This window comes from Podarcis tiliguerta, assembly GCF_965153285.1.
Source record: "Podarcis tiliguerta genome assembly, chromosome: 2".
In the NCBI taxonomy this organism is placed as follows: Eukaryota; Metazoa; Chordata; class Lepidosauria; order Squamata; family Lacertidae; genus Podarcis; species Podarcis tiliguerta.
The window spans coordinates 80630089-80650179 of NC_139535.1; the positions used below are offsets into that span (position 1 = coordinate 80630089).

At 48.4% G+C, this 20091-nt stretch overlaps 1 protein-coding gene across 3 annotated transcripts; it reads left to right on the forward strand.

Moving 5' to 3' along the window:
- Nucleotides 1-291: 291 nt before the first annotated feature.
- Nucleotides 292-20029, forward strand: LOC310672965 (transitional endoplasmic reticulum ATPase-like). 3 transcript variants are annotated; one of them, XM_083430727.1, is made up of 19 exons: nucleotides 292-316; nucleotides 2466-2985; nucleotides 4738-4849; nucleotides 6161-6333; nucleotides 7019-7161; nucleotides 8432-8562; nucleotides 9066-9197; nucleotides 10157-10259; nucleotides 10578-10711; nucleotides 12120-12255; nucleotides 12619-12731; nucleotides 13551-13715; nucleotides 14362-14484; nucleotides 14648-14860; nucleotides 15678-15856; nucleotides 17458-17587; nucleotides 17824-17982; nucleotides 18207-18358; nucleotides 19245-20029. In XM_083430727.1, exons 1-19 carry the CDS (start codon nucleotides 307-309, stop codon nucleotides 19348-19350), a joined length of 2934 nt encoding a protein of 977 aa, XP_083286853.1. In that variant the 5' UTR covers nucleotides 292-306; the 3' UTR covers nucleotides 19351-20029. The 3 variants fall into 3 exon arrangements, with proteins under 3 accessions (XP_083286853.1, XP_083286855.1, XP_083286854.1); XM_083430729.1 differs by lacking the exons at nucleotides 292-316; nucleotides 2466-2985 and adding an exon at nucleotides 2008-2147; XM_083430728.1 differs by lacking the exon at nucleotides 292-316 and having other exon boundaries at nucleotides 2733-3024; nucleotides 4695-4849.
- Nucleotides 20030-20091: the final 62 nt, after the last annotated feature.

Consider the following 20091-nt stretch of genomic DNA (forward strand, 5'->3'; position numbering starts at 1 on the left):
AATAGACCATAAGAGGAAGCAAAGTCATTTCCCTCGAATTGGCACATTTTAGAAACATTTCAGATGGCATATTACTTCCTGAAGTCATACCGTTCCAAGGCAGCGAGTTCCCAGTTCACCTGTGCCGATTTTCATCCTGGGCTTCTACAGCTTGTTTCTGCGAGCTACAAAGATCTTCAGCGGCCCTTGCTGGCTTGGCTGCCTCCTCAGCGCAGCTTCTTTTGTGGGATTCCATCTGGCTGTGCTCAGTGCCAAGTGCCCAGATGCATTCCCCTGCCTCCTCCCCAATGCAGGCATCCTGGGCATATGGCAGAGCGTAAGCAGAAGGAATCAGTTATCAAACCACAAGATGATAACATAATGTCAGCAAACCTTTGGCTGGCCCCACAGGAGAAAAGGGAGGAAGGGTAGGCGGGAGAGAAAAGATTGTTACTGAACCACAAAAAAGGCTACTATTAAGAACATCACTGGAAACTAAGCAGAATGAATGAACAGAAATCCTGGCATCAGAACTGGCAATATTGGGAAAATCAGCAAGAGCGCATTTCAGTCTCCCGGGACACTCCATAACTGACCTTAAGGCTGCTATACAGTGGTACCTTGGGTTAAGTACTTAATTCATTCCGGAGGTCCGTTCTTAACCTGAAACTGTTCTTAACCTGAAGCACCACTTTAGCTAATGGGGCCTCCTGCTGCCACCGCGCCACTGGAGCACGATTTCTGTTCTCATCCTGAAGCAAAGTTCTTAGCCAGAGGTACTATTTCTGGGTTAGTGGAGTCTGTAACCTGAAGCATATGTAACCCGAGGAACCACTGTACTGTATTGGAACTTCAAAGGGAGAATGCTACATGAAACAGATAAATTATGCTTCATCAAGAAGTTCGGTGCTATCACTTGTGGATAGAATGGACACAATGGACTTTTATCACACAATATATGCTATTTGATTTACCAATGCCAGAGCTTCTGTTAGCAACACAACTGTTGTTTTTTTGTGAACATCAACTGTTAATAAGGTAATTATCACCATCTCTACTTTTTCACATTTCATTTCCTTCTGACCTCCCTGTTTACAACCCACACCAACCGTCTCTGCAACTAAGAGCAACACTGAGTGCACCTGATTATGTGAACTGTAATCTACGAAAACTTATGTCACAATAAATCTGTTAGTTTTCAAGGTGCCACAAGAGTTTGTTGTTTTTAGTAGAGATAGTAACCCAACAGAATCAGAGTTGATCCCATGAAGCATGAGGATTCTATGGCACAGGACAGGAGGGTTCTGTGTGATTTCTGCTTCATGGTTTCTGAAACCTATTCCCAAACAAGACATAAAAGGGGTCTTATTTCTGAATAATTCATAACCATAACATTAGCTTACTGACTGGTAGCTCTGGAACTCCTTCCACCTGGATGCTCAAAGTCCAAACCGGAAGCATTAAAAAACTTTACATAGGCTGGAAGTTCTGCTGACCAAGACTGAGCCAATAGAGACAAAGCTTTCTTTCTTTTTACCTATATATTATGGGTCGAATTTGCACAGCAAACTGTGAAAATACACTCATACACGGAAATGTCTTAGGTTTTCACAGTACCGGTATATGCTGCTAAGAGCCATGGGCGTAGCCAGGATTTTTGTTAGGGAGGCAGGACCGACTGTCAGTTAAGTATTTCTATTGTTTTACTTGATTTGGGGAAGGCAGCTGCCCTTCTGCCCCCGCTTGGCCATCGCCCCTGCTAAGAGCCAGAGCAAAATAGGTGTCCCAAACTCCTCACAGTTTGTTATTACGCGATATAGGCTTTCATCCGACACACTTATTAAATTCTAGAGAAAGAGAGGTCCAAGATTAAAGCGAAGCAACACACACCTCGCAAATACAAGGGAAGCATAAGGCCACCAAAGCGCAAGCCTTCGGGGCGGAGCAAGACAAGCAGCCGTGTTTATACAGAGCGTAGCGCCACCTGCAGGGCTCGTAGAGAGTGGGCGCAAAACAAGGCTCCGTTCTAGCGACATGATCGAATTACGCTAAACTGCTGCTGGGAATGGAAAGGAGGGTGGCCTGTCCTCCTGGTTTCCTGTGCTGCATCATGCACGAACATCTCGCCTGTCAAAAAATTCATAGCGGTCAAGTCAAAAGCAGCCCTGGTGAGGGAACAGAGAAAACGGCAAATGCAGGAGGATTGGGGGTTTATCCGGCATTACTTGCAAGTTTATCGCCGTCCCTAAAATTCATTGGTCTCTCTTTCTCTCTGTGTGCAGACAACCGGTTGAGAGATGCGTGTCCGGAATCAACTCTCACCCTTTCTTCTGTCCATAGCAGCCAACTCCTAGGGGCTGAGGTCCCTTCGCCCCCCCTAAAATATTTGAGCCCCCCCCAAAGTTAATAGGCATTGCCATTCAAATAGAGTGCGTGTGGTCGATTCCGCAGGGCGGGGCTTACCTGCCCCCCTAAAATAATTACAGTATTCCAATTGGCACCCCTGCTTCTGTTATCCATTAAGCAAGAACGAGCGAACCGCAGACACGAGTGTGTGAACGAGGGAGGGGACCCCTTCACTAACGACTCCGGTTGTGTGGAGCCACACGAGCGTGTCAGCTGCCCTCATTCGCCAAAACAACAACAACAACAACAACAACGACGCCTGGCTGTTTATCTCGGCGGAGGCCCCGGCGGGGAGGCGGGCAGCAGCCTCCTTCGCTTGGGAAACTCCTGGCAGGGCCGTGCGGGGAGAGAGGGCGGGCCAGGCAGACGGGCAGGCAGGCAGGCGGCAAGCAGGGCGGGGGGCAGAGCTGGGCGGCTTTCCAAGTGTCGCGAGCGAGGCAGGCGAGGAGGGAAGCAGGGCACTCGGGCAGTGGCCGCGGGGGAGCCGGGGGACGCGAAGCAGCCGAGGCCTTGCAGCGGAGGACGCGAGCGGCACGCCAGGCCGGGGGAAGCCCCACGAAGGGCCTGCAGAGCAGCCAGCATGCCCGCCTCCGGAGGGGAGTAAGTTCGGCTCGCGCGGCAGGACCCAACTTCTCCTCCGCCGAGAGGACGGCGCGCGGCGAAGGGGCGGCTCGGGCTCGGCACTCCTCCCAACTCGCCGCAGCCCGGCGGGGGGGGGCTCTGGCCCGAGCGGGGCAGGGCTCGGGGGGAGGCAGGCGGGAGGAGCCTCTCCTTGGGCCTCGCACTTGGAGGAAACTTCCCCCCCAAGTTTGGAGCTCCCTCTCTCGCTTGAGCAGGTGCTGAAGGCCTTGGGTGTGTTTGTTTTGGTGTTGCTAATGCCTGTCTCTCGCTACTCTCGTGTCGTGTGAATAGCGGGGTCCCCCGTCCCCGAATCCCGGCAGGAGCGGGCCCTTCGCTCTTCTCGTATTTCCCAAGTTGGTTGTTTTGGGAAGCCGGACTAGGGGGCAGCTGATGTTTATATCCGACAATGATCGCACCACATGGGCATGGCGGGACGGGGAGGGGAGCGTTGCTAGGGTATTTATAGGTTGTGGAATCCGACCGCGACGCGAGGCTGGAGGGGAAAACATGACCCCCCTCTCCCTTCCTGGCCCTGCCTAGGTATTTGCGTTTCTGCTCTGTCGCTCAGCATCAGCTGTGCCAACAGAATGCAACAAAGAGTCTGGTGGCACCTTTAGAGGCCTAGGGTTGCCATAGTTCAAAAAGTACAATTCCTGACACCAGCAGATTTGTTGTTGAGCTTTCGTTAGGAAGACCCCAAAATTGTTGAGAAACATCCAACAAAAATGTGCAAAAAAATTATTACAGTCCTCATTTGTTGAAAAGGATTCAGATGCCTTTCCTCTAGATAGCTCATTTCTCCAGCCTTCAGGCCGCCTATCCAAATACAGCTTCCAGTGCAATAAATGTTTTGTCTTGTGTCATGCCTATAATATCAGCAACAAGGATGTCATTTAGGGAGGGAAGCTCACTTTTCTTCCCCAACAATTTCAGGGTACCTTTATTTATTGATGTAAAATAATTGCCAATTTTTATTCTTCAGGAACAGCTATATATTTATTATTATGAGATATAAAAAGTATCCACAATAAATGCTCTTAAAATAATATTGTTTTGATGTTTTTTGTATTTATTTTAATAATCCCATCTGGAATGTATCCAAAACCAGGCCTTTAAAGTTTGCTGTGACTCGTGACTTGAAAGAGCACACCTTCTTCCACCAGTTCCCATTTCATTTTAAACGAGGGATGGGGAACGTCTCCAGCTGTTGTGCAACTGCATCTCCCACCATCCCTGATTATTGGCCATACTGCTTGGGGTTGATGGCAGTCGAAGTCCCAACAACGTCTAGATCCATTTGAGTCTGACTAAAGGCCTGGTTTTCAGGGTGAAAACAACCTTGGTCACCCTGATTGATGACTTATCAAGAGAGAGGGAGAACTGCAACCCTGTTGCTAGAAAAAAAAGCTAGTAGCACACAGCCTGGGTTTCTGGTAGAAATGGAAACCTGCAAATGGCCATGATTCTCCGTGGATGCGGAGCTGCATTCCTGAACCTGGTGCCCTGCACATGTTTTGGACTACAACTCCTATCAACCCAACAGGGGCTGAAGGGAACTGCATCTCAAAACATGGATTGCACCAAAGGCTGGTGTAAAGTGACATTACTGTATCTTCCTGCAATATCTGTGATGAAACCCCTACGCGTTGTAGTCCTCCTCTCTTCTCTGAAACTTATCTCTACATGAGCATCCACACACCTGAGAGACCTCTTTGATGTTCTGCCCTGTAGCCCCAAGGGAGAGGATTATTCCACAGCCATCCTGCGCCAGAAACATCGTCCCAACCGCCTCATTGTAGATGAAGCAGCCAATGAAGACAACAGCATTGTGAGCCTGTCTCAGGTAACTATAAATCTACTGCTCACCTTTCCTGTCCATAGTGTCCTTTGCCCCACGTTCCACAGTCAATTTAGCCGGGGTCACTGCTGCTTCATTCTAGACCATTGTCCTCTGCTCCTTAGCTAGTCTGGCCAGTCTATTTTCCCAGTGAATATAATGGCCCCATCTCACTGAACGCCAAGAAGCAGTGCAGTACAGCATGGGGAGGAAGATAGTTCTACCTTATAGTGGTGGGGAGGGGAAGTGGAATCAAGGGGAGGAGGTTGGGGTCAAGGGGTGAATGCCTCATGGTGCACACCCCTTGGTCATAATCCTTTCTTGAATATAATCTTAGTTGTTAGGGGCTCGAGCAGGTCAATCCCCCAGCCCCTGCCACATTCACCTCCCTCCCACCCATGTCCCATGGCTCTTGGAAGGCAGTGAGCGCACTCAGTCTGTGTTGGGCCATCCCTCCCCTTTCTTTTTAGCTCACAAACTAAATTTATGGGGAAACTTCTAAATATGTCAAGCTACTCTGTGTTTGTCTAACTCTTTGGGAAGAAGGGCAAGATAAAATGCCAAATAACCAGTGGTAGTTTGGGGTTGGGTCATGTGTGTGTATTTCTTTGTTGTTATAACTGTTAATTATTTGGTTCAGTTAACTGATTTTAACCTATAACTTAAAGGAATATTGCTTATGTCCATTAGACTCAAAAATGATTGCTCGTCTGCCTTTCCTAATCTATAGCTGAGAACTGCACACATACATTTTGTGTCACAAACATGATGTGATTTGAATATTAACATAAAGAGCACACAGAGACGGTTGAGAAATATACATAAGCAACCCATGTGTGCAGAATTTTGCCAAGGCTGATGTGGGCACATGATTTGAATTCAAACATATCTTAGATTTGCCAATATGCAACAGAGGTACTTAAATGATGTTTTATTCTGTTTGATGTTTTATTCTATTTTTTAATCTGTTGGGAGCTGCCCAGAGTGGCTGGGGAAACCCAGCCAGATGGGCAGGGTATGTATGTATGTATGTATGTATGTATAAATAAATAACTACTAAAAAAAACACCTCATAGATTTTTGATTTTCTCCAGAAAGACAGGCAATAACACACACAAGGGATATGCAAAAGTATACAATTTCCGTTCTCACACTGCCTTACAAAACACGCATTGCAAATACACCACAGGCATCCCACCTGCACAAACAGATGTGCCACATTTGACCCCGCAAGAACCACATCATGAAAACACACACAGCTGCATGTCATCTAGTGGAAAGTGACCTTGCCTCAGTCCCGTTCTTGGTTCATCGCAGGCCAAGATGGAAGAGCTGCACTTGTTCCGGGGAGACACGGTGCTGCTGAAGGGGAAGAAGCGCCGGGAGACAGTCTGCATCGTCCTCACGGATGACTCCTGCCAGAACGAGAAGATCCGCATGAACCGCGTCACCCGCAACAACCTCCGTGTGCGCCTCGGAGACGTGGTCAGGTGAGACCTGTCCGAATGGAACTAGGGGCAGGAAGAAAGCATAGGAAAGGGAGTTGTGCTGTGAGTGTGCTAGGGTATCTCTGGAGAGGCGCAGATGTGCGCTGCTACAGGGAGCACCAGAGGGCAAACTGTGCCACACAGTCAGCAAAGGCTCATAGTGGGGCTATTTTAAGCTTTTGGAGGGAAACAGCCCTTGTTATTGGTAATTTGCATGCGCACATTCATCTATAGGTATACAGTGGTACCTTGGGTTACATATGCTTCAGGTTACATACTCCGCTAACCCAGAAATAGTGCTTCAGGTTAAGAACTTTGCTTCAGGATGAGAACAGAAATCGTGCTCCAGCGGCACGGCAGCAGCAGGAGGCCCCATTAGCTAAAGTGGTGCTTCAGGTTAAGAACAGTTTCAGGTTAAGAACGGACCTCTGGAACGAATTAAGTACTTAACCCGAGGTACCACTGTACTTATTTGAAGTTGTCCAGCATGGAATCTGTTAAATTGGAATCTATTAAAATTGGGGACAATGCTAGAGCTTGGGAACGGCTGCTGTGTTGCACACCCTGTATGTTGCATACCTGGTAGATTCAGTTTGTTCCTGAAGAGTATGTGTGCATGTGTGTGTGTGCATGTGTGTGCGCACGCTCTGCTACATTACGGAAGCTAGCTGAGCCTTCCCTTGTCTAGTGTGCAGGCTTGTCCGGATGTGAAGTACGGAAAGCGGATCCACGTCCTGCCCATTGACGACACCATTGCAGGCTTGACTGGGAACCTCTTTGAAGTTTACCTGAAACCCTATTTCCTCGAGGCCTATCGACCTGTGCACAAAGGTGAGGAGGGGGCAGCTCTAGGCCTGCCATAAGGAACAAGGCTGAATGGGAGGGAGGCAGTGCTGGAGAGAGGGGCCTTCGACCTAGAGGTGAAGGGGGCTGCAGTGAAGACAACATCAGCACCCAGCATGGTGGGGTACATGCCAGGTTCCATGGGCCCCAGAGACCCCACCACAGTGGATGCCGACCTCTCTTTGTGCTCTTGCTCTCTCCCACAATTTCATTACAGTGGTACCTCGGGTTACATACGCTTCAGGTTACATACGCTTCAGGTTACAGACTCTGCTAACTCAGAAATATTACCTCAGGTTAAGAACTTTGCTTCAGGATGAGAACAGAAATCATTCAGCGGCAGCGCAGCGGCAACAGGAGGCCCCATTAGCTAAAGTGGTGCTTCAGATTAAGAACAGTTTCAGGTTAAGAACAGACCTCAGGAACGAATTAAGTTCTTAACCCGAGGTACCACTGTATTGCTGTAAAATAAAGCGCTGGGCTAAGTAGCCGAAGCCAATGCTACCTTGGTGATTTATTTGTGTTTTATTTATTACTACCCTTATATCCCACTTTTCTCCATGCAGCTCTAGGTGCACCCCATGGTTTTCTCCCTCCTCATTTTGTCCTCAAAACAACCCTATAGGGTAGGCTAGGCTGAGAGAGAGTGAGTGGCCCCACGTCTCCCAGTGAGCTTTGTGGCTGAGTGGGGATTTGAACCCCAGTCTCCCAGGTCCTAGTCTAGGAGTTTAGCTGCTGCACCACACTCACCTCCTCCACACTTCTGGGCCCCACCTTTGGCATGTGCTACTTCAGGAGTGGAGCCTAGAGGCATTAGAGATAATAAAGATGGTGGCTGCTGCAGCTGCCTCACCCAAAGCTTATCTTTACAGCACCGAGCTGAGGGAGACCTGGCCAGCTGGACTAGTGCCACTGCCCATCCCTTCTGCCCCCCGGAAAACTTTGGGGAGGGCTGACAGGGAGGTGCTGGGGAGAGGAGCTTCTGGAGGGCAACACGCCAAGGGCTCTCTCTAACTTGGCACTGGTTCTGCTTCTAAGCAAGGGGGAGATTGTTTTCTCAGTCTGAGCACAGTTTGGGCCTGGGTTTGGCAACCCCACTGGGATTTATATTCCCAGTTCTCTTGTTTACTTGCAGGTGTTGCCTTTTCCTATTTTGCCCCAGAACTGTCACGTCCCAGCCTTTATTGTGGGTCCTCAGGTTAGCATACCAAATTCGAAACCTTTGGAGCTATCAAGGTGCTTCCTCTTGTCTTCCCAGGTGACATTTTCCTTGTTCGAGGCGGGATGAGGGCTGTGGAGTTCAAGGTGGTTGAGGTTGACCCCAGCCCCCACTGCATCGTTGCTCCTGACACCATCATCCACTGCGAGGGGGAGCCCATCAAGCGAGAGGTGTGTAAGGTCTGAAGAGATGCAATTCATGGGAGAGCAGGCAGCTGGATTATGGTTGGGCGATTATTACTAAAAGCCGTTCAAGCCATCTGGATAGTGTAGAAGCACAGGATTTTGAGGGTGGGATCTGCTGTACAAAATCGGCACTGTCCAGATTGTTTGGTACGTGCAAATAACTGTGGTACTCAGTAAAATTTTATTTTTTTAGAAAATAATTCTGTGGGAGATGCACCTCAACAAAATTGAAGAGAGGCGTAAGGGAAGCCTTCTGACCTCTCAATGTTATTGGACTGCTACCTCCTATCACCTCCAACCAGCATGGCCAATGGTTGAGGTTGGTGAGAGTTTGTAGTACAGCAACATCTGGCAGGGCCCACAGAAGAGTTAAGGCACGAATCCTGCCTCCTCAGTTTACTCAGCATGTTAACTATGTCATATAAGCTTTGTGGGACAGGGTGCTCTGTTGTTGAGATACTTTCCTGCTCACCCCTCTGCTCTGTCAGGATGAAGAGGAAAGCCTCAATGATGTCGGCTACGATGACATTGGGGGCTGCCGTAAACAGCTGGCTCAGATCAAGGAGATGGTGGAGCTGCCCCTGAGACACCCAGCGCTCTTCAAAGCTATTGGTGTGAAGGTATGGCAGGGGAAGTGGGAAGGCCAGGGCATAATAGCTTCCAGGGGACCATTCTTCACTGTTGTTCATGAAACGTATTACAACAGGGGAAGCCGATGTTGTGCCCTCTAGGAACTGGAGACTTCAACTCCCTGAGCATTGCCCATGCTGGCTGGGACTGGTGGGAGTTGTAGTTCACATCACCATACTAGCTATCCCTGTGTTGCAACATTCTTCCATAGGTTGCGATACGATAATCGATACAATAATCTTTATTGCCATTGTCCCATACAGAACAACAAAATTGAAAAAATCTACATCAGACATTCAAAAACGTGGATGAGTATTCCTTCTGCTTTGTTCCCACCACCTTTCTCTCTAAGCAGAATTTTCTGTGTCATTCATACTTCCACTCCTAAAATAAGCAAGAACCCTTTTCCTGTTTCCCACATCGTAGGCTCTCTTGGCTTCATTGACCAAAGCATCTTTTCTGGCCCATTGACCTCTTACCAGGGATGGCACCATTGGGGTGGCTCATGAGGCTCTGCAAGGGCTCCCCTTCAAGGAAAAGCCCTTGTGAAGCCTCACCACCAGGGGCGGGGGGGGGGGGGCAGCGTGCAAACTCTGCAAGGGCTTAGCTGGGGTGCAACACTGTGCACTGGAATGCCTCCCTCTCAACAAGACTTGGCAAGTGAGGACTTCCACAAGGCTTTGCTGCTGGTCTGTTTCCACCCCTAGGGGCAGGGGAGACCAGCAAGCAACACACTGCCGCTCCCCTGCCGCAGAAGCCTCCTTTACATGGTTTGTTGTGGGAGCAGTGTGGCAAGGTACCACCCTCACCTCTTCCGTTGCCTGAAGCGACTGCTTCACCCCACCTCATGGGTGGGCCAGTTCTGCCTCTGTCACTGTTGGAGGACCTAATTATTTTGCACAGACTCACCTTATAGGACTCCTCTGCCTTCCCTCCTTTCTTTCCCTAGCCTCCACGAGGGATTCTTCTTTATGGTCCCCCTGGCACTGGGAAAACACTTGTTGCCCGTGCTGTTGCAAATGAAACTGGAGCCTTCTTCTTCCTTATCAATGGTGAGAAATACTGTGTGAAATGGAGGGAGGGAAGTTGTGTGGGTGATCTTAGCAAAACCTATTCTTCATCCATTGAGGACAACCACTCTAATCCTTCTTGCCACCCAGAAATAGATGGAGGTTATGATTAAAGTGAAGCCGGTGTATAGGAGACGTATAAACTCTGGGCTGTGACCAAAGCAGGCACAGCAGAACTGGCAATAGTATTTTTGATGCCATGCCGTTTCATTCTCCAACCGTCCTCTAGAGCTACTCTGAAGTACAGAAGAGGCTGTTTCATAATCTAAGACTTAAGTATTGTCTTCTGTTCTTCTACAGGCCCAGAGATCATGAGCAAACTGGCTGGGGAATCGGAGAGCAACTTGCGCAAAGCCTTTGAAGAGGCAGAGAAGAATGCTCCAGCCATTATCTTTATTGATGAGCTGGATGCCATTGCCCCTAAGAGGGAGAAGGTGAGAGATGGCATTACTGGGAGCAGATAGTGAAGTTATCCTACTTTGCCCAAAGACAGCTGCCTGTTCAAACTGGGATCCTTCTATGATGGGCTGCTCCCATCTCAGATGTGTTGGGAAGGTATCCTCAATGCAATAAACTGCCTCCAGAAATGTCAAAAGCAACGATATCTCACCATTAGGTGAAATATTAGTTTAAACGAAGCCTGTGTGTTTTCCCTCAACACACACACATATGCACAGAGAGAGAGGCTGAATTTAGCCAGAGGTATGCTAGTCTTTCCCCAGTTGTATTACTTGGGAAATGCTGGTGTGTGATATTCTTTGGGGCTGTTGATAGCACTGGCACATTCTGTGAAGCTGTTCAGCATGAAATGAGAGAGGAGATGGCAGAATGGAATAAACCCAGTCCTGGATGTGCTTAATGCTGTGATGGAACAGAAATCATTAGGTTTTGTACCAGGAACAGCAATTCTCTCCCAGCCGGACACTAGCAGGAGCCCTGCTGAGAGAGCCTAGTTCCATTCCCATCACAGTTATCTTCAGCTTGGCGGTAAGTCTGTGTAATGTAGAATACAGTAATCCTTTCTTGGCATTATACTGCTGGTGGAGGAGAAGGTGCTGCCAAATACCTTCCCCCTTCCTCTTGCTTCTCAGAATGCTGCAAAATCCTGTCCTATGGATCCAAGTGCAAGAGAGGCGATGCTGCAAGGGATGCACCCCAATCTTTTGCCCTGTTATGGTGCTCACCTTGGGCTCCTCCTCCAGATGTTTGCTTATGGGGTGTTTACATGTCTTTCCTTTAATCGTTCATCCCATACTTTTTAATGCATGTTACTTTCCAAACTGCAGAAAGCCTTTTTAAAAAATAAAGTGGATTTTGTTGGGCTAGGGCAATAAACTGCTCTAATCCACTCTTAACTGCACAAACTTGAAATTCCTGTGAGGTCTTGAATCTTTCCACAAAATCCTGACCATCTGGAGGCAGCCATACATTGCTGTACAGTGGAACCTCTACTTATGGACATAATCCGTTCCGGAGGTCCATCCACTGGTCGAAATGGTACGCTAGAAGAGGTTTCTTGAGCGCATGCACATTCGGAGGTAGTGCACTTCTGCGCTTTTGCAGATGGCAGAAGCCACTTCCGCGCATGCACAAATTACAGCAAACCCAGTGTTTACTTCCGGGTATGCCACGGACACAACTTGGAACGTCCACGAGATGAGGTGTATGTAAGTCAAGGTTCCACTGTATCTCCCAAGTTTGCTCTTTGTGCACATCTACCACCACTAGGGGTAGCCGTGTCCAACATTTTATGCCTAGGATGGATTAGTTTGACTCCTAAACTAAGGTATGAGAGCCAGTTGTTGTTCCAGCATTTCTTTCAACTTTGGGCTCCCGTTTCAGACACATGGAGAAGTGGAACGCCGCATTGTGTCCCAGCTGCTCACACTCATGGATGGCCTGAAGCAGCGCTCACATGTGATAGTCATGGCGGCTACGAATCGGCCCAACAGCATCGATCCTGCACTGCGCCGGTTTGGTAGGAGACTGTCCTGCATTCTCATCCATCTGCCCTAGGAACTCTCCTCCTTCTCCTCCCTTGGTTGTGAGCCTTAAATCCATTGAGGAAAATGCCAGAGTCCCATTGTCACAAGTTGCTCCTAAAGATGCTGGCTGTAACAAGAGACAAGTTTCTAGCTCTCTTGTTTAATCCATGGGGGCCTTAACCTTCCCAGATGCCAACCCATCTCCAGGGACACCTCCTAACTACTTAGTCCCACTTCCCATTCATTGTTCCCTCATCTGCAAGATATGATAGTTATGAGGATGAAAACAGCACACTCAAGGCTAAGGAGTGTCATTTTTGGTAGTTCTGGGCTCAGTGCTCCTTTACCCTCTGCAGGGCGCTTTGACCGAGAAATTGACATTGGGATCCCAGATTCTGTGGGAAGGCTGGAAATCCTGCAGATACACACCAAGAACATGAAACTGGCTGACGATGTGGACCTGGAGAGGGTGAGGAGCAGGCAGTGGAGGCCCATGGGGAGGCAGGGTGGATCCATGGGCTCTTTAGAGCTTGGTAAGGGCTGCATTAGGCAGGAACACTTATCTCTTGATTTCTGCTACATGTCTTAATGAGCAGGTCACACACAATAGGTGGAACACTCCATCTCACACAAGCCATGCCTTTCAAGGATGCCACTTCCCACACTGACCAAGAGGTTCAACATCAAGTGACGCACCTCATATGTGACCCAGGTTGGGTGGGAGGATGGAGGTTAAGAGCCATGGCCCTAGGTGCAAAGATGTGATGCACATGAATGATAGTAGCTCTCAGGCTACTAGTGGATAACAGGGTATGCAGGAAACCTAAGGAGACAGCAGCATGCTTTGGGGATTGCCTGTGTGTGCTTGTCAGGGCGTGCTTATCCTTGCTCAGAGACTGGGTATGAAGAGTAGAATGACAGTTCCAGAAAGTACCCTGTATAGAATGCAGGGTGCTCTACATTTGCCTGAGGTCAACTGAGGACTCATCCACATTTCCATTTGCCCCACTGCTTTCCCCTTGGGGAAACCTGCAGTTTAGCGCTGAAATGGAGCAGACGGCAAACGTGTTTTCTACAGATTGGCGTTTGTTCAGTGATAAAAGAGCAAGTTTGCCAGCAGTCTATTGTTTGGGACAGCTGATTACACCTCTAGCTACAAGGAAAGGCTCTTTGCATCATTAGGAGAGGCTCACTTTCCTTAGAAGCTGCTTCAGGAACCCTTAAGGAACTGTCCTAGGGAAGGACACCCCATGGAAAGCCCCCTCCAACCCACAGTTTGTGATTACAGGTGGCCAATGAAACGCACGGGCACGTGGGTGCTGACCTGGCAGCTCTGTGTTCTGAGGCAGCGCTCCAAGCCATCCGCAAGAAGATGAGCGTCATTGACCTGGAGGACGACACGATTGATGCTGACATCCTCAATTCCATGGCTGTCACTATGGATGACTTCCAGGTGGGCCAGCTCTTGGCAATCCAATAGCAAGAGCTCTTAAGCTATATATATATAGCTATCACCCCTGTTCACTTTGTTCGCCAACCCCAGTGGCCCTACCAAACCCACTTCCCCCTTGCTAACCCCCCTCCCTTTACACCCCCAGTCTCCCTGTTGACCCCACTGTTGCTGCTGCTGCTTGAGACAGGAGGAAAAAGCCAGCGTTGAAAATGTGGGCTTCTTTCTTGTGCTTTCTTCAGCTGCAGTAGGTTTTGTGTATGTTTGTGTGTGAGAAAGTGAGTGAGTGTCAGAGCAAAGCTTCTTTCTCCACTTTGTCCTCTCCCCCTCTTCCCTCCATCACTGCTGGTGTGCTGGGAAGCCAGAAAAGGAAGACGGCACTTCAAATGCAGGCTTTTTTTCTCCTGTCTTCCACAATGCAGAGTGACTTAGACCTTCCCTTTTCCACTGTGCCTTCCTGCCTTCGTGCACCTCTGGTTCCCTCCTCCTCACTGACTTTGGTCGCCCACATACTTGCTCACTTGGCCAAAGTGCCCTGGTGTTCCTGGGCTGCTCTTGGGGGATTCTATGGGAAGCAAGGAAGGAACCTGCTGCCTCTGTCCAGGGAGGCGCAGAACTTCAATGCTTCATGCTCTCTTCTGCTTTGTAGTGGGCCCTTGGACAGAGCAACCCGTCAGCACTCCGCGAGACTGTAGTGGAGGTTCCACAGGTCTGCTGGGAAGATATTGGAGGCCTGCAGGAAGTCAAGCGTGAACTACAAGAGCTGGTGCAGGTCAGTCGCAGCATGGTGTGGTTCAGCCCCCAGATAGGAAAGAGAAGCATTAATGTGCTGCTTCAAAACTGGTACAGCAGAAGAGTGTCCTGACTACATGGTCAGTAAGGGGGAACAGCCCCAGTTCTCTAACACACACCCCACTCCCTCTCACCCTCAACAGTTCCCAGTGGAGTATCCCGACAAGTTCCTGAAATTTGGAATGACGCCATCACGAGGTGTGCTTTTCTATGGACCTCCTGGCTGTGGCAAGACCCTCCTGGCCAAGGCCATTGCGAACGAGTGCCAGGCCAATTTTATCTCCATCAAGGGGCCTGAGCTGCTCACCATGTGGTTTGGAGAAAGTGAGGCCAACGTCCGCGACGTTTTTGACAAGGTACAAAGATGCAGGGTGGGACAGATGAACACTCACTTGAAATCAGGTGGGCTCTGACGCTGGATAGCTTTCAGCTTCAGATAAAGGCATTTCTCTCTTACCAGGCCTTTGAGAAACAGCAGCAAGCCATTTTTTAGTGTTGTCAAATGAATGGGGATGTATATTGAATTCTAAATGCGATATTCTATAGCTTTGTAAGTAGTTTTTGGATTGTTTTATGTATCTTAGTTGCAACTGGTCCTGAGGCCATGTAACAAAGCACAGGATATACATTTTATGGCTGAATGAAGAAGCAAATAAGTAATGAGAGGGCAGCAACTGGAAGTTCCAACTACTTTCCAGTAGCCCATATGAAGAACCAAAAGCAAAGGAAATTGTAGCAAACCTCCAGACTTTATTATCATTTTTAAAAACAACAATTGTTGTTGTTGTTGTTAAGGGAGGCCCCTGGCGGTATGTTCAATAAAGATTTGCCTATCAGTCTTCCACAGGGAGCAGATATCTATATAGTTTCTATATGGTCTTTGTGGAATACAGTTTCTGTGCTGCATTCTTATTGGCAGCCTGAAGATCTGCCCACTAAGCACCCAGTGTTAACTAGGTCCTTCCTAACATATTACTTGGGAACCACTGAGCTAAGAGCCTCCAGCTCTTCATTGCCATTAGGTGTGGGTGGCTACCATGCAGCCCTCAGTTCACCACCTTCACCCTATAAATAGGGACAGGCAGCTGGTGTACCTACTGTTGGGGATGCACTACACAGGGTAGACGTGGAGCCTTTGAGCTCTAGATCACACTGGTACCTTGCATCCCCCAGGCCAGGCAGGCTGCTCCCTGCATCCTCTTCTTTGATGAACTGGACTCCATTGCCAAGTCCCGTGGTGGCGGTGCAGGAGACGGCGGAGGTGCAGCTGACCGTGTCATAAACCAGATCCTCACAGAGATGGATGGCATGACCAACAAGAAGACAGTTTTCATCATCGGTGCCACCAACAGGTAAAGAGGGTGGGGAAGGGAGGGTACAGTTGGGTGGCCAAGCCGTGCATAAGAACTGTGCTGGGTCTCCTCTCAAAGAAAGCTGCTCTGTTGACATATGATCAACACCAGACTGTTTGTCCCAGTGCAAACTCAGCCACTTGGCCCCCAGATACTATTCCGTTTTACCCTCATTGGGAGGGAATGCAAGGAGGACTTTTTTGGGAAAGAGTTAAATCAGAACCAGGTCATTAGAGGTGAGTCCTTAGGGCAGTGGGGAGGGACCTCTTGACTGGATCTCGATCTCAAGGCTTCCAAATGCAGACTGCAGTTATATCTCCAGGCACACAGCCTTCCTCAGGCCATGTCACCACCTGATGACACTCCAAGTAGTGTCTCTGTCTCTCACTAAAGAATGAGAGGGAGGCTTCATTTCTCTGCTTCATGCTGAGAAAGGGAACCCTCTTCTCAGGTTGGCATGGGAGGTATTCACTTAAACTGTTGTTTCTTGATTCGCCGTGGCAAGGACATGTGGCTTGAAGTTTCGTATAGCCTCTACTCACTCACACTTCATTTTAGTTTTCACCCAAGTCAGACATATTTTCTTTATCGCTTCCTCTTATCATTTTCCTTATCTCTTCCACTTTTCTGCCTTTGTGCTCAGGTTTATTTTTAGTATTTTGCCTGCCCTTATATCAATTCACCTTTCCACACAGGCTGCATGAATTAAACCTACACTCCTTTTAACCTCACCCTCAACACCCCAGAGAGTGTACCTGGCATAAACTGGATGCTAGAAAGGCATGGAAAACTTAAATTCAGAGGATGGAGACCTGTAGAAACCCCAACAGTCTTTTGTCTTGTTCCATCCAACTTCACTAGGTGAGGAGAATGGGTCCCACCAGTGCCCAGTAGATCAAAGCCTACATAGTCCTAGCTTATGAATCTCAACATTTCCCCACTCATTTACAGATCATGGCACATTCCAGTAGGCCATCAGCAGCCCTTTTCACTAACGCTAGCAATTCTACATTCTTTATGTGGCCATGTGCTCACCAGTGTGTACATTTGCCAGGCACTGAAAGTTAGAGCTCCACTCATCCTAGAAGCAGCCTTTGGAAGGAGGGTTCTTTGGAAGGAGAATGTTCTGCCTCACAGCTTCCCTTCATGCAAAGTTACACCTCCTTCCTTGCTAATTCTTATCCGTCAGTACTATAGAATCTGCTCTTTGCTTTAAGCTTGGTTACCGATGAAACTAAGAGCTTGAGTGAGGAGAGTCGTGTGTCGCTGCCTTGGGGGAATCAAGAAACACTCTAAGGGGATGGCTCTCTATTCCCGTTGACCATAGTGAATCCATATTCCTTTTTCAGCACACAACAGGGAAGCTAAGCGAGGAAACCTTTAACAAGAGTGATTGTTGGTATGCAGACCCTGACTTCTTTGCTCCAAAGGAATGTGTATCTCTGGGTGAAAAATATTCCCTTTCCCTGCCTTGACACCTGTGAATGGATACCCCCGTCTGTGCTGTTGCTGAGCTGAGCTGAGCTGAGATGTGGAGTGCCTTATCTAGGGTGAAGCGGAAAATATACCTTGAATATATTCTCTGTCTCTTTGGCCTCCAGACCAGACATCATTGACCCAGCCATCCTTCGTCCAGGACGCCTGGATCAGCTCATCTACATCCCCTTGCCCGATGACAAGTCTCGCATAGCTATTCTCCAAGCCAACTTGCGAAAGTCACCTATCGCCAAGGTCAGTGAAAGCCAGGACTGAACACAGGGGAGGGGAGGTGAAACAGCATGGGAAGTAGATAGTAGAAATGGGGATAGGATTCTGAGGCCACATCCTGGCCTCCACCACCACAGTCTTCCAACAGAGGAGGATGTATTGCACATTGAAAGGTATGTTTATCTTCTTCAAACAGGGAATGCTTTTTTTCTGTGTTGGCAGGACCTTTCCAGTAAGCTCATGTTATCTTTCTCCAACAGGATGTGGATTTGAATTACTTGGCCAAGATCACACATGGCTTCTCAGGTGCTGACCTCACTGAAATATGCCAGCGTGCCTGCAAACTGGCCATCCGTGAGGCCATCGAGATGGAGATCAAGGCAGAACGGGAGCGTCAGCGTCATAAATGTGCCGCCATGGTATGGTAGTGAGACTTCCCCACATCCCAACAGGGCCAGGCAGGATTCCTTCCATTGCCTCATGCCCTGCTCTTCCCCTCAGTAACATATTCTGCATAGTATTCTGGGAACTTTATGGCCACCCCTCATCGTGGGGCCACAGTGTCCTCGATTGCATTGATCTCACAGGGCTTTGGAGCTTGTAAGGATGCAACTCGACAACATTTCCCCCCCTTTTGTGATAGGATGACGATTATGACCCTGTGCCAGAGATCCGACGCGATCACTTTGAGGAAGCAATGCGCTTTGCACGCCGCTCTGTCAGCGATAATGACATACGCAAGTATGAGATGTTTGCCCAAACGTTACAGCAAAGCCGTGGCTTTGGCAACTTCAGGTAATGTTGGAGAACTTTTTGCTTCCTCTGCCCCAAGCTAGAGTTTCACTTCAGTGCAGTGGACAGGGCCTGGGTGAGGAACTTGGCCCCACAGATGTTGTTTGACCAGAACTCCCACAGCTGGGATTAGTGAAGGCTGAAGTTCAACAACATTCCTAGGTTCCCCTTTCCTAGGATAGGGGGAAATTTGTTCTTTTTTTGAAACAAGATACAGGAACCTCAGCTTGACTCTACTATGTAGCTTGACACTCTACTGTCTAGCTTGACTCTCTGCTAACTTTTGTAAGTTGCTTTGGTTGCCTTGGGCAAGATAAAGTGACTAACAAATTAAATAAATTAAATAATAACAGTACTATCAAGATTTCCGAGGGTTGCATTCCGTCATCCCAAGCAACTGAAAATAACAGTTTTTATTCTTATTATTAAATATATGACCCAGTGAGGGCTCTCAAGTTAGTTTAAGATGTTAAATTCCATATACAAAATGAAGGGTACCATTCAAAATAAGTGCAATAGAATTAAACACACACACACACACACGAGCTAAAATAAACAAAAGACCATTCAAAAACAGCATTGCCCTGACCCAGTTATGGAGATCCACAGGCTTGTGTGCAGGTGATACCCGCAGACTCTGAATTGCAGGTATAAATTAGATGTGCATTCAGATGCACATTAGAATTAGCACCTGAGTGAGGATACAGTCCCTCCACACTGCATTACTTTAAACGGCACGGGTTTTTATCTGCATTGGGATGTGCATCACATCCACATTATTTTAATGCCTTGTTTATGTAGAGTAAAACCAGATCAGTGCCCACATTCATAAAACAGAATAACCCAACTTTCTCTTGCATGAAACCAAGGCCATTCTTTATCTCCACAGGTTTCCATCTGGAAAGCAGAGCACCAGTGGAGAGGGAAACAGTGGAAGCAGCAGTGGCCAAGGAAGCCTTTTCCAAGAGGAGGGCGATGATGATCTTTACAACTGATTGTGCAGGAAATGCCTCCTTTTTGCTGGCACCATTTGCCCTGTATTCTCATAGTTATTGTGCTCTTTAATGTCAGGGCTGGTGCTTGAGCCCCAACTCCTACCCTCATCCTTGTATGTGGAATCTGAGCTACCAGAGGCAAACTCCTTGCCCCTGATTTGGGGGCCAGATGCCTCTTTCAGTGTTTGTGCCTGTCTCGGCCACTACCAGGAACCTCATGGCACCGACAGCCCTTGCATTTGTTGGGTGTCCAAGGCAATACCCATGGAAGTCACCAGGGGGCAGCAAAAGCCTAAGCAGCTGGTGGATCAGAGGCAAAGGTCCATCTAGTCTGGCATTCTGTTTCCGCCAACCAGCCAGATGCCTCACAGGGTGTAAAGCTGCCCACTTATCCCTTGATCTCATCTCAAACTGTCCCAAGCTGGTGCCTGCTCCTTGTAGCATATGTATTGATGGCTCCCACTTTTTTAGAAACCAGGGAACAGGAGGATCCTTTTGCAAGCCGACCCAGCCTGCTCCCATTAGTCCTTTCTTATTCCACAGCAAAGACAGCTTTTGAAGCCTGCAGTTATGCATGAAGCCAATGAACTCCAGTTTGTGATACCAGTTGACAGAGATTTCTGGGTGTCTTAATAAACTGAAAGTGCATGCCCCTTATACTGGGAGGAATTTTATAAAAGCCTGAAGTGTAATGTCTTGTGTGTGCAGACTTCACATCTGCAGGGGCTGAGATGGCTGGGG

What these genes read in the sequence shown, in the direction of transcription:
- LOC310672965 (XM_083430727.1), top strand. An exon ending in GGGAGCCCATCAAGCGAGAG is followed by an intron (nt 8,563 to 9,065) that starts GTGTGTAAGGTC and finishes CTGCTCTGTCAG; the next exon opens with GATGAAGAGGAAAGCCTCAA. An exon ending in TCCTGCACTGCGCCGGTTTG is followed by an intron (nt 12,256 to 12,618) that starts GTAGGAGACTGT and finishes TACCCTCTGCAG; the next exon opens with GGCGCTTTGACCGAGAAATT.